This window comes from Acomys minous (assembly GCF_964271855.1).
Source record: "Acomys minous genome assembly, chromosome: 3".
NCBI classification, from domain to species: Eukaryota; Metazoa; Chordata; class Mammalia; order Rodentia; family Muridae; genus Acomys; species Acomys minous.
This window is the reverse complement of record NC_140485.1, coordinates 73,419,147-73,431,524: the sequence shown is the minus strand read 5'-3', so window position 1 is coordinate 73,431,524 and position 12,378 is coordinate 73,419,147. Positions and strand designations below refer to the sequence as shown.

Below are 12,378 nucleotides of genomic sequence, written 5' to 3'. Positions count from 1 at the left end.
GGGCCTTTCTTCCTACTTCCTGGGGGTGTACTTAGTCTACGCTGAGAAAAAACAGGTGGAGAGTTGGGGGGGCGGCTAAAAACCCAAGGTTCCCCTCCTCCTCTGTGGGACAGTTTAGAGAACCATGCTCCACACTGTCCCTTAGGGGGTCACCAGAAGGTTGGGTTCCAGAAGCTATAGCATGGTAAACTACACTTACCCTACTCTCTTGTTTCTGTCCCATCCCACTTTACATGCCACGACTAGAGTGTCTCGGGTTTGTCTCCAAAGGGTCAGCTTCTGACCGTCAGTGTCTCAGGGGCTGTTCTTAACAAGTGTGCCACACCCACACCCTCTTCCATCCTGCTCCTTAGTTCCCATGATCCTCTTCTGGCACAGTTCTTCTCCTTCCCTCTATCTTCATGTTTTCTTCTTTCCAGAAAGTACTTTTTTAATCTATCAAGCATATGTTTATTATCAATTCCAGGTTTTTATAGGTGTTTGTTGGGCGACATTCTCTTTTCAACCAAAATCTGGCCCCTTTAAATAAGGTGCTTTACTGGGATGTATCATGACGCATTTGTATGTAAATGTTTCCCTGCCTGACAGTGAGGGCCATGTGTTTGATTCTACCTAGAGCAGCTGCCTTCTGCACACATGATCTTCAGCACAGACAGTGCAGTCACCTTGGCACTAGTGGGATAGGCCTGAGAACTGGCCCGAGGGCTGCCTTGCAGCCTGCAGTAGATTCCAGTGTGATAAGCCTTTCAGCGAGCATCTGCAGGGACCACCATACCTAAAGCCTAACGTGTTGTCCCTTTGCAGGGCTGATACAGGTGAAGCCCCATGGTTTCTAGATCTGCTAGGACATTGGCACCCTTTACTAGAACCAAAAGGTGGATTCTTTGCAGGACCAACAACCTAAGGAATCAAATAGTCAGACAACTTGATTAAGAGGAGAGAGTGGTTCAGGACAAATAGCATGGGTCTTGGGGTTTATCCATGTGAAGTCTTGGGTGTATAATTTCTCAGTGTCCTCTTCACTTACAGAATGGAGATGTGAGTAGCAGATACATCGTGGCATGGAAAGTATCCTATGTACAAAGGCTGCGAAGTGCTCGGCTCACTGTAGGTGACAACAACCCAGAGAGTCTCACTTACACTCTCCTCAGGCATTGGGCTCTCCAGCTAGATGGGGAAAGAACCTGGGCATCTGCCTTCCTTTGAGGAGAAGGGTTGCATGTGTCTCTCTAAGAAGAGAGAACCTCTAGCTCAAGTCAAAGTTCTCAAGAACTTTGGGCTAGAGAGATAGCTCAGTAGTTAGGATGGTGTTCTTTTCTTTCAGAGGACCAGAGTTCAGGTCCTAGGACCTACATCGTAGCTCACGATTCAACAGGATCTTCTGGCCTCTGTGTGCACCAGGCATACATGTGGTGCACTTACATACTTATATAAATGCATGCAAAACACCCAGACACATAAAATAAAATGAATAAATGTTCAAAATGTTATAATGTTCTTTTTTTTTTTAAAAAGCACTTTGTTGGTTAAAGCCACTTCCATCATGGTCTGACTGAGTACGTGGCACAGGAGCGGCAATCCATAAGTATCAACACTTCCTTTCCATTCCTCATGCAAGTCTAGAATGCTATCTCTAACAACCACCATTCAGTCTGACATGGATGACTATAGAGACGGAGAACTCGCCAGTTATTGCTGCCAGAAGTTCCTGGATCATCGTCGACTCTCAGGGTTGGCTGGGACACGTCACCATAGCGAGCACTTTTGGTATAGAATTTCTCCGCTAATGAGAGCCTCTGCCCTGCTGTGCTTCCCCTTGGCCCAGGTTTCAGGTAACTGGTTGGCTCAGTGGCCCAGGACTCACCTCTGTCTGCACCAGGTTGACCCTCTGTGCCCGGAGCTCACGCACACAGTTGAAGATGTCCACCACACCTTCATTCTCAGCCATGTCGAGCATGGTGTCAATGGCAATGAAGCAGCCGGTCCTCCCGGCTCCGGCACTGGAAGGGAAGTGTGGTGTGTGTTAGGGATCTTGGGATGGGATGAATGATGGAGGGTAAGACCCCTACCATTTAGCCGTCTCTCAAAAGCCTTGTTGAAAGGCAGTGCGTTGCGGAAGTCAGATGGAATGCTAGGGGCGCCAACACTCCCGGGCTATGCTGAACAAGTGACCAGAATCCTCCTTATTAAATGAGAGAGCAATGCTTATCATTGGAGTTGGTTTTTTTTTTTTTTTTAGGACTTCTTATTTAGAAAATGATTATTTAGTGCTTACAAAGTGACACGTTGTTGTACAACTGCTTTACTAATTCTCTTTCGGATTTCCCTATGAGGGGATAGGCAAGTTTCTTATCCCATTTCACAGGTGAGAAACTGAGGCATAGAGAGCTTCATAGCCTGAGGTCATAAAGCTGGCGAATAGGAGAGCTGAGGGCTCCCACCTGGCAGTCTACAGCTTCTACTACCTTTCTGAGTAAGATGCATAGTGTGTGATGCAAGATGTCATAGCAGGTGTGCGCACGGGCTTCACGTCTGATGGATGCCTGGCGTACTGGAGCCTTCCTAGTAAACATGCCTTTCCCCGGCTCTCCCCTTCTTTTCTCCTCTCTTATTTCATGTCAGCAAACGGGTTGGTGGGTAGAAGCAAGAAGAAAAGCAGAGGTTACAGAGAGGACATGAGTGAGAGAGCAGGGACCAGAGAGAGCTCCGAGCTGTGTCCAAGGCAGGGAATAGACCAGAAGTGCCCTCTTTGAGGCCTTGCAGTTGACTCATTTGTGCTGGCTTTCCTCGGGGTCATGAGTCAGGCACATCATCAAACTGGCGCTGCTGACAGTCTCGGGACTCTCGCCAGGCACCAGCTCCCTCGATATATAGTCAGATTCTGATTGCTGACCAGCTTTAACAGGAGGATCTCAAACAAGATGTGGAGAACACGAAGAGAATTCCACCAGAGGCCCCGGAGCACAGGCACATCTCCCTGGAGGAGGGCCCGAGTCACAGAACACTAGCCCGTACAGCGTTGGAAGACAAAGTGGCACAGATTGTCAAGGAAGGCCAGTTGGTGGTGGCTTCCCACTTTACTTACCCCGTGGAAACAAATGCCTTTGTCTAACAATGGGCAAACCAAAGGAAATGCAAAGAGGATGGACGCAAAAGATGCTAAAGCAACCCTGGCCTGTGGAGCATCGGGTCCCATAGCATTAGTGGTCTAGAAAGCAAACCTCTTGGAAGCAGTCTTCACTCATGATGCAAAACACCACGGTTTGAGGTGATCTTATTCTTAACTCAAAATACCTGTGCCCCACTGTACTCCAGACCGTTCAAAAGGAACCAAACAAAATTGGTTCTGGACCCTGGGAAGGGGCATTAAAAAAAAAAAAAGCACTTATTCATGTCTTCCTCAAGATCTTATCCTTAGCATATCACTGGCTTGACTCTTGGCTCCAGTATCAGTGGAAGAGGTGGCTGGTGTCTGTGGGCTCCAGTTTCTACCTCCCGAAAGTGTTTTTTTGAGAAGTCTGAGCTGTGCTTCTTTTTTTTTTCTGGAATAAAATAGTAGTTGAACCCATGATATTTGAGATTCCTGAGATTAAATCTTGGCTCTGTTACTTACTAGCTGTGTGACCTTGGGCAAATGACTTCATCTCTCTGGGTTTCACTATTTTTATTCATAAAACACAACTGGCCATATACCTCTTAGCATTAATAGTACAACATATGTAAATTGCATTAAACTACATTTTAGAAGCATAATGCAATGTAAATTGCTTTGTTTTGTGCCTGGCTACTTATATTCCACAGTATTTATGGAACATTCATGTTGCCCTGAATGCTAATATTAAGAGTAGGAAAGGGAGGTTAGTAAGAGACGCTTTCTGTCCTAACATACTTGTTAAGCCTTGTCTGAGACACTGGATGGTGTTAAGAGGCAGGAAGGGGGATGGTTTTAGGTGCTTCTTATGATTGGATTTTTCCCCCAGGCACTCAGTGTGCATTAGCCAAACTGTAACAGCTCCGGGAGTAGGTACCACTCTGCTTAGATGCTTTACAGTGACTTGCCATGGAGATGCAGGCAGAGACCATCACACTCAGGACTGCAAATAGCAGAGCGTCTGATGAGCACTCAACATGGTCTCCCTTCCTCGCCTCCTCCCAAGCTCCGGCTGCTGTTGGGAGATACTGAGCTCAGATGCTAACGCACCTTTTGCTCTCTGAGATGAGAGGCAGAGCAGAGAACCCATGCCAAATGCTCACGGTGCAGAGGTTTCTGCTAAACCCTCGATTTTTTTTTTTTTTAACCTATGGAAGGCAGTTTTGTATCTACTGCTGTAGAGAACACAAAGGGATGCCTTGGAGGGAGGGGCTGGCTCCAGACATTGCCTGGAAGGGTGAGGTGGCCCTAATCAGACAAGGTATAAGAAGCTGTGCTGAACCCAAGGTCATACTGAAATGGAGGGGCATTGGGAGGGAGGGAGATTCGGACACGGTGGCCTTCAGGTCTGGACATCTACCTCCCTCCAATTCCAAACGTCCTTGACACAATACTTCATCTCCATTTAGGAGGATTCAATGCCACTTATGTTCAAAGTGACTTTCTAGGTCAAAGCTAAAAATTTCCCGTCTCGGTAATAAGGGGAACCTGATGCTGACCACTTGCTCTCTATTAAGGACCCTGCGGGCCTGCAATTGATTTTTAAAAATAATAGGAGTGAAGAGATGCATGTTTATACCGAGGCATCCCCTGTCAAGCTGCTGCCAGGAAGCTTCCGAGAACATAACCATCCCAGCTTTGACATCTTCCATCTCCGTGCCTCAGTTTCCCCATCCGTAAAGTGGGGGGTGATAAGAGAATATCACTCACCTACCAAGCCTGGGTGGGAAGTGCAATAATTTGGACATGTATACATGGCAGACACAGTAGGTATTGCAGAGCTCAGGTGTGTTCCTGGGGCAACAAGTGTAACAGTGACTTAAGCACTACTGCTGTTATTGTTGGACCTTGAGATCCAGGTCTCCTCAGATGGTGGCTGGGTTCCGGGTCATAGGAGGAAGGGTCTTAAAGTGAAAAGCCAAGGCCCCTGGACAAGAGGGCATCACCCTCACCCAGAGAGCAAATCTACCGAGGGCCAGTCGGCGGCAGAACGGGGATAGAGGCTTGACTCACCTGCAATGGACCACTATGGGCCCAGCTTCTGGGGGATTGAGGAACTTGACCTGGCGGACGAAGCCCAGAAGGCCAGTGGCATAGCAGGGAACCCCATGATCAGGCCAGCTGGTGAAGTGGAAGAGGCGGAGCTCCCGGATCTCGTGGTAGCCTTTCTGAGGAAAGAATGGGCCTCCGTTCTCCACCTGCTGCCTTCGTGGACCCTCCCAGCTCCATGTGGGAGTGGTGGCTGCTGCACCAAGGAGTGGGCCTCTCTGCTGTGTGTGAGGGTCGGGGCAGGGGGGTCGGGGTGAGGGTCAGGGGAATGAGGCCCTTGCTGGGCTAATGGATGTTACCTCACAGAAACTCTGCTCAGTTACTTGTGGAAACCGTAAAACCAGCAATTTATCGAAGAACCTCTTAACCTATTTATTTATTTGTGTATGAGTATCTATCTTGCTTCTAAGTCTTCAGCAGGCATTCTTGCTAGCTGGTTCTAGGAAGCATCTATTTTATTGTTCACCTCCTGTTAAGTAATAATCACTAAGGGTCATCTTGCCCTGGACATGTGCCAGGCACAAAGAAGAGGTGGCTTCAGCCACAGCTCCTTTTCCTGGAACGGCTCATGGTCTCGCTGACTGAGGAAGGCTCCCATGTGGCTAAATCTACTAGGGGAGTGCTTCTCAACCTCCCTAATGTGGGACCCTTTAATACAGTTCCTCATGTTGTGGTGACCCCTCTCCCCAACCACAAAATTAGTTTCATTGCTACTTATTAACTGTAATTTTTCTACTGTTATGAATCATAATGTAAATATCTGATATTTCTGATGGCATTAGGCGACCCTTGCGAAAGGGTCATTTGACCCCCAGAGAGGGTGGGACCCATAGGTCAAAAACCATTGTACTAGGAATTATCTAACATGATTAAAGAGGAGGAGAAATCAGGGAAGGCTTCTTAGAAGAGACATCCTTGACTGAGGTCTGGGAACACAACAACGGCAACAATGGCAGGCATTTACTAAGCCCTGGTGATGTCCCAGGCACTCCTTTGAACACATCCATGTATTTATTAATTTATTCCTTGGGTCGGGCATACTATCCTTATCTCTTGTTATATCCTCTTCACAAGGGGAGTGAAGCTCAGCAGGGTTTAGAATGTGTCAAATAGTGAGAGGATGGTTTGCACACTGACCACGTGGCTGCACTGTCTGCACTCCTCATCACTACGAAGCTGATGTGTGTGACCTCACACCGAGGACCCAGCGGTGCATCATGCATGACTGGGGACAGGCTACAGAGAGTGCTGTACATAGTCACAAGGAAGACAGATCAGGGCTGGAGGGATGCAGGAGGCAGCCGGGAGAATGGCAGGAATGGATGTGGTTAGGTGGGGTGGGAAGAGGCCTGGAACCCTAGTCACAGCCCTGACTTTATCTCAAGGGCACCAGGATGTCAAGGCCCCCCAGTGGCTGCTCTGTGGATAACAGATTCAAGATATGTGGTGATGTCCAACCGATCTTGGCTCTTGGAATGGTGCAGCCTCTTCAGCTCCTGTGTCTTGTCTGGAGACAGCTCATGATGCCCTTTTTGACAGGACAGCCCCCAGCTGGACCCGCATCCCATCCCTGGGTTGCCTGGGGATAGCTAGCATTCTCCATCTGACACAAGGGAGGGTTTTTTTTAGCCGGCTTTGTCAATAGTCCAGTGTGCCCAGAACGGAAGGCTCTCCCGGGTCGTGGACCTCCAGAATGACTTGGGGGCTCTCTTGGGGGCTCAGTAAGTGCTACGTCTGCTGAGAAATTCCTGCTTCAAGACCCTGTGGAGTCAGGCCGAAGCAGGGTGCCTATTAAGGTCCCTTACCCCCTTTCCTACAAGGCTCCTCTCCGTGCACAATTCATTCAAACTCCCGTTGCTTTGGGCTCTGCTGTCGGGAACTCCAAACTAAGATGGAGTAAGATGAAAGGCAGAGGAAGGCTAGGAGGGAGGGGACAGAGCTGGGTTGACTCAGGGACAAAGGAAGAGAGGCAGGACAGCTCCAACACTGTCGTGCGCCCTCCCCATCTACGCTATGCTGTCCCTGGTGGAACCGTGCTTACCCCAGGAGCAGAGTAGTAAGCTACCTGCTCTCTTCCTGGGTTTCAACATCAGTTCCTGAAGTTCTTGATAGAGTTTGCTGATCACCTGTCCACAGCCCATGGAGAAACTGATGGGAGATTCATGAGTGAAGTTTCTTATAGGCAATGGCTTTCTTTATGATTGTTTAAGGGAGAGAAAAGAAAGATAATCATGGAAAGACCCCCTACCTCTTCAACATGCCTTGCAGGCTGCAATTCCCACCACCCCCCCCCAACTGGGGTCTGGGCTTGGAGCTATGCAGTTGTATACAGCCTCTATTAACATTAATTGGGGACTCACTAGAGGAGATTGGTGCCCATTCGGACCCTCTTCATGGTCCTGGATTACACAGTGTTGGTGGCCGGCGCCTCCCAGTTGTCCCCTTTCCTGGATGTACATCCTTAAATGGCAACAGCTGACTCAGCCTGAAGGCTAGTCCTCAGTAGCCTGTCCACAGCCAGCAGGAGCACAGATGTATAGACCAGCATCTCTCACCCTAGACACTCCTGGATGTGACACTCTGGACTGGAGAATTCTTTATCATGTGTGTTGTGGATTTTTAAGCAGCACTACTAGCCTCCACCCACTAGATGTCAGTAACAAATTACCCACTCTCAAGGTGCAGTGTTCCCAGATGTCTTCAGATAGTGTCAGACATCCACCAGAGGACCAAATTAGCCCTGGCTGAGATCAGGCCCAGACTAGATTCTCAGCCTGGGAAATGTTGGCATCTTTTTGCCCTCCACACTCTCTGTTTTTGGCCCTTGGCAAAGGATATTATTCCTCCCAACTTCTCCTTGAGTGGAGCCTTCTCTATCCTAATTTTCTCTACAAATTACGTTGGCTCTATGGGATTTATTTAAATTTCCCATGCTCCTAGTCTCCGCCCTTCGGCACCTTACACTTCTCATCACAATGCACCCTTAGTCCATTGCATTGTCTGTTGAAGTCTGCCTCTCTAGTTGAGGAATCCACTGTAACAGCCAAGACTACTCTGATTACTCTTCTGTCCATCATGGCAGGTGTGAAGGAATAGACCAGCCAACTGGCTTGGAGGAGGGACTTCCTACAGGAAGGAAGGGAAACTTACCTTCTGCACTGTGAAGGTGCGGATGACATATTCGGCCAGGGGCTCTGTTTCAATCAGGGTGACTTTAATGTCTCCATAGACCTCTGTGTCATCAGGCCAGTATCGCACACACTTCACCTGTGGTCAAGTGAGAGACAGGGAGTGGACAGGGAGGAGAGTACATGAACAGAGTGCAGAGCACGAGAAGCCACCTCCTTTGGTTTTTCCCATCCAAATAAACCCAAGGGTGACTTTGGAGGCATTTCAGCCCATGGGGTGCTTAGTGGTTGGGGATCTGCAGATTGCACAGGGCCTAACTCACTGCAATAGTCACTGGGGCCATTGTCATAACAGAGTCATCTTCTCTTACAGATCCTTGTGATTTTCCAGTGCCTTGCTATACTAAGCCATCAGAAAGAACCAGGTAAGATGGGAGGTTTATCATCCCCACTTAGCAGATGGGTAATAATACAGGAGACTGGTGACTTGTTTATTTCCTGCTGTGTCAGCACGGCACGGCTGGCCATTATTATCAGAGCAAGGATGAGAAATTCAGGTGGGAAACAGCAAGGAGGTAGAAGCAGAAGTGATTAGGAGAGGGTCTTTATAAAGAGGCGGTCCCTGGGGGGGCTGGAAGGAGAAAGGCTCTTAGTTGGGGAAGAGACAGACAATCCTGAGCTCAAAGGGAAGATGTGCCACTGCTCTCTGCCCCAGCGGTGGGGACCTATGCTACCAGCAATCAGTTCCCACATTTGACTCTAAGCTCCACAGAGAGAAAAAAAGAAATCATAGTTTCCCCCTTTAAAATAACAAAAGCGTTATTACCATTCCGGGGGACGCCGCACGGCCTAGCGTGGCAGTTCCCACAGTGTGTTCCGCTGGGTGCTAATAGGTGTTAGGTAAACAAAACAAAACAAAACAAAAAACAAAACAAAACAAAACAAAAAAGAAACAAAACAAACAAAAAGAGGTTTTTTTGTGGTCAAATGAGTTTGGGAAATGCTGTTTCAACAAAGTTAAATGAGCTGCTTTGCTAAAAGATGTCTTAGATCCTCAAAGGCGCTAATGTTACTAAAAAGTATCTTAGGGCTTTCCAACAGGGGCAGAGGACACAGCATTTCCCAAACGTATTTAACCATGGAACTCTCTGCTCACTAGTCATCCTGCAGACTAGCTTCCCATGGAACCCACTTAGGGAAACACTGAGAATGCAACAGGGTTTGGAGACAAATGGACATTGCTTGATCCTGAGACCTCCGAGGTAAGTTCCTTCTAGGAAGAGCCTCAGGCTCCTATAGCCAATGAAAGCTGGTACTTACCTTGTCTAGCATAGCCGACTAAGTGTCCTGTGACTTATTTGGATGTTAATTATATGTCACCACGAGTTTAGAGAATATGTTCACCCACATTTTACAGATGAGAGTTTAAATATAGAGAAGCCAAGAGAATTGTTCAAAGTCAACAGCCGGCAAGGGATGGAGCAAGGACCAAACTCAGGCTGTCTGAGCCATAACCAGGAACACCGCCTTGTGCAACTACTATGGGATAAATAAGATGTCGTGTGTCTGTGTTGGCCGCTGGCAGGAGTTCCATTAAGAAACTGCTCGCCCTCTCAGGCTCAGTTTCCAGTCATAGTCCAGCATTGGAGGGAATTCTTTTCAAAATGTGGAGCGTACTATGGGGCCAGACTGGAGTGCTCAAGTTCTGGGCTGCATTTGTTACCCACTGGAATGGAGGAGGCCCCAGTCTTATTCCCTGGGGGAAGTAGCTGAATAACGGGGAGCAGGCTGAATAGGGGGGGAGGTTACAAGTATTATAGAATGAGAGTAAAAAGTGAGATTATAACTGATTGATTCAGGTATTGCCCCTTTTGCATTTAATTCTCATCTGTAAAACTTGGGATTGGGCCAGATGGCGAATGCTTAAGGATAAGGTCTCACTTGGCCCTGACCCTCCGACTAGCGACGAGATATCCACACCCTTGAACACACTATGACAGGATGGATAACTTCTTCCTCCCCATTACTATGGCCAGCACTTTATCCTAATAGACTATCTATAAAATCTTACCTGTCCTCTCTTGCTATAGTTTGCATACACTACAGGAGCCCTTTGAGTCTAGATATTTGTACATCAGCCCTTTCGACTGTGTGGCCCACCCATCCACCCACAGGCCAGAGTTAACCAAAGGGGCAAAAGCAAAGCCGGACATGGCGGTCCAATTTCTAAGCTATACCTAAGGACAACTTAGGACCGAGAGGGAGAACAGAAAACAGTGAACAGAGACCGAGACCAGAGAGGGAGACAGAGGCCTGAGCCCTGAGTAACAGTGAGGTTCCCAGGCAGGGGAGGAAGAGCAGGTAATAGAGGGTGAGATGCTGCTGAGAGGGGAAGACAGGTGGAGAGGTGACGGGGGGGGGGGGGAGGGGGGAGGCTGGAGGGGTTGGGGGTGGGTGTCTGGGTTTTTCAACAGGGAGTAATGTTGACAATATCGCTGCTGGTGGAATGGAGAGACCTGCTAGGTTGAGGTGAGTAGAAGAAAACCAAGTGGAGACACAGAGCCTTGTGTGAGTCCTCGAGATTCAGCAGAAAAGTGGGAACAGGGAGGGCACCTTTGTTTGGCTTTTAAAAGTTTTTAAAAAAATTATGTTATAGCCTTATTAATTTTGTGGGGGCTTTTGACAATTTTATACGTAAATATAATTTATCCAGAGGACTCTCTTCCTCGCTCACCGTTCTCTCATCTCCATCAACCCCTCCCTCCCAACCCCTACTGCCCATTTAGCAGATGCATGGATCCTTTTTACTGTTTTGTGGCTCATTTGATGGTGGTTTTTGTCTTTCTGAGATAGGAAGCACTGAGCGTACGGATTGCCGAGGGAAACAGCTCAGCGGTGAAGAACAGTCATTGTTTTTTGTTTTCAAATGAAAAGGGAGTATAAGAAAATCTCCAAGCCTTGTTGGGGTGCTCCAGAGAATATGCACTCGCCTGCTCTGCCCTTCATTGATCCTTCCTTTAATGATGTAGCCTAGTGACAGGCCCCTCTGTCCTTCCTTCAAAGCTGAATGTGTCACTTGCTTCTCCGGGACATCGGGGTGCTTTCCTGACCTGCCCCTCTGGCTGCTCTGCTAGAGCAAGTTCATTCTTTCCTTTTGGGGGACCACCAGGCTCTTTAATGGATAAAGAATGTTGGGCTAACAGATGAGGAGGGAGGTGAACAAAGGCTCACAGTGACTTCTCAGGAAGCATCTTCCTAAGGGTGACTGACTTATCCGAGGGCAGACTTACTACTGTCTGTCATATTGGGCTTTGTCATAAGAAATGGCTGATATTCAGCCACCCAGGGTCAACAGAAACAGCCCCTTCTCGCAGCTAGACCTGACAACAGAAGGGAAGGATGTGAAGATGGCTGTAGATACAAATAAGATTGTAAGTCTATGATGAGTTGGTCAGAGAGTTCACATCTGATGGCTTTAGTTTCCTCAAAATAGATGAGATGACGTCATCGACGGAGGGACGATAGAGATGGATGGGAGACTTGAAGGAAGAGAACAACGCTCAGATGTGAGGTAGGAGGAATGGTCTCTCCCATCCCTAGAGGCTGCGGTAAGGGTGTGGCAACACTTTGGACGCTGCTGGGACGATGCAGACAATGGGGGCCACCGGGTTGAGTCTCCACCTCCCTCTCTTCCCACATGACTCAAGGGGGGCAGCTTACCCTGCCCACTTCCACAAGGTTTGTGACCATGACGATGCTGGCAGAGTTTTCCTGCCAGATCATCCTCCAAAAGTCCTTCACAGTCTCTTGCATCGGACCTGCCAACAGAGAAGGCGACGGGGTTAGAGGCTGCTGGTACCAAGAGGCTGAAGAACGATTCGTCTCTCCTGGTTGCTTAACCAAGGTTCTGTATGAATGGGTGAGAGTGAGGCCAGGGGAGCCCGAGTGGGACACCAAGCAGCTGAGACTGAGGCTGGAGGCTTGAGTCTGCTGTGGCCAGAACACAGTAGGGATAAGGAAGGCCACATTTTAGATCCTCGGGATCTGCAG

General features: G+C 48.4%; 1 protein-coding gene across 16 annotated transcripts in view; it reads right to left on the bottom strand.

Moving 5' to 3' along the window:
- The window catches only part of PTPRT (protein tyrosine phosphatase receptor type T), a 1,106,784-nt gene that overhangs the window by 31,298 nt on the left and 1,063,108 nt on the right, over positions 1–12,378 (bottom strand). For 9 of the 16 annotated variants that reach the window (XM_084776217.1, XM_084776218.1, XM_084776208.1 and 6 more), the window contains 5 exons: positions 12,049–12,146; positions 9,155–9,214; positions 8,351–8,467; positions 5,165–5,319; positions 1,865–2,000 (listed from right to left, as the gene is read on the bottom strand). In XM_084776217.1, the coding sequence (XP_084632343.1) occupies positions 1,865–2,000; positions 5,165–5,319; positions 8,351–8,467; positions 9,155–9,214; positions 12,049–12,146 (566 nt within the window). The remainder of the gene's footprint in view (positions 1–1,864; positions 2,001–5,164; positions 5,320–8,350; positions 8,468–9,154; positions 9,215–12,048; positions 12,147–12,378) is intronic. The other 7 variants (XM_084776209.1, XM_084776215.1, XM_084776221.1 and 4 more) reach the window with 1 other exon arrangement.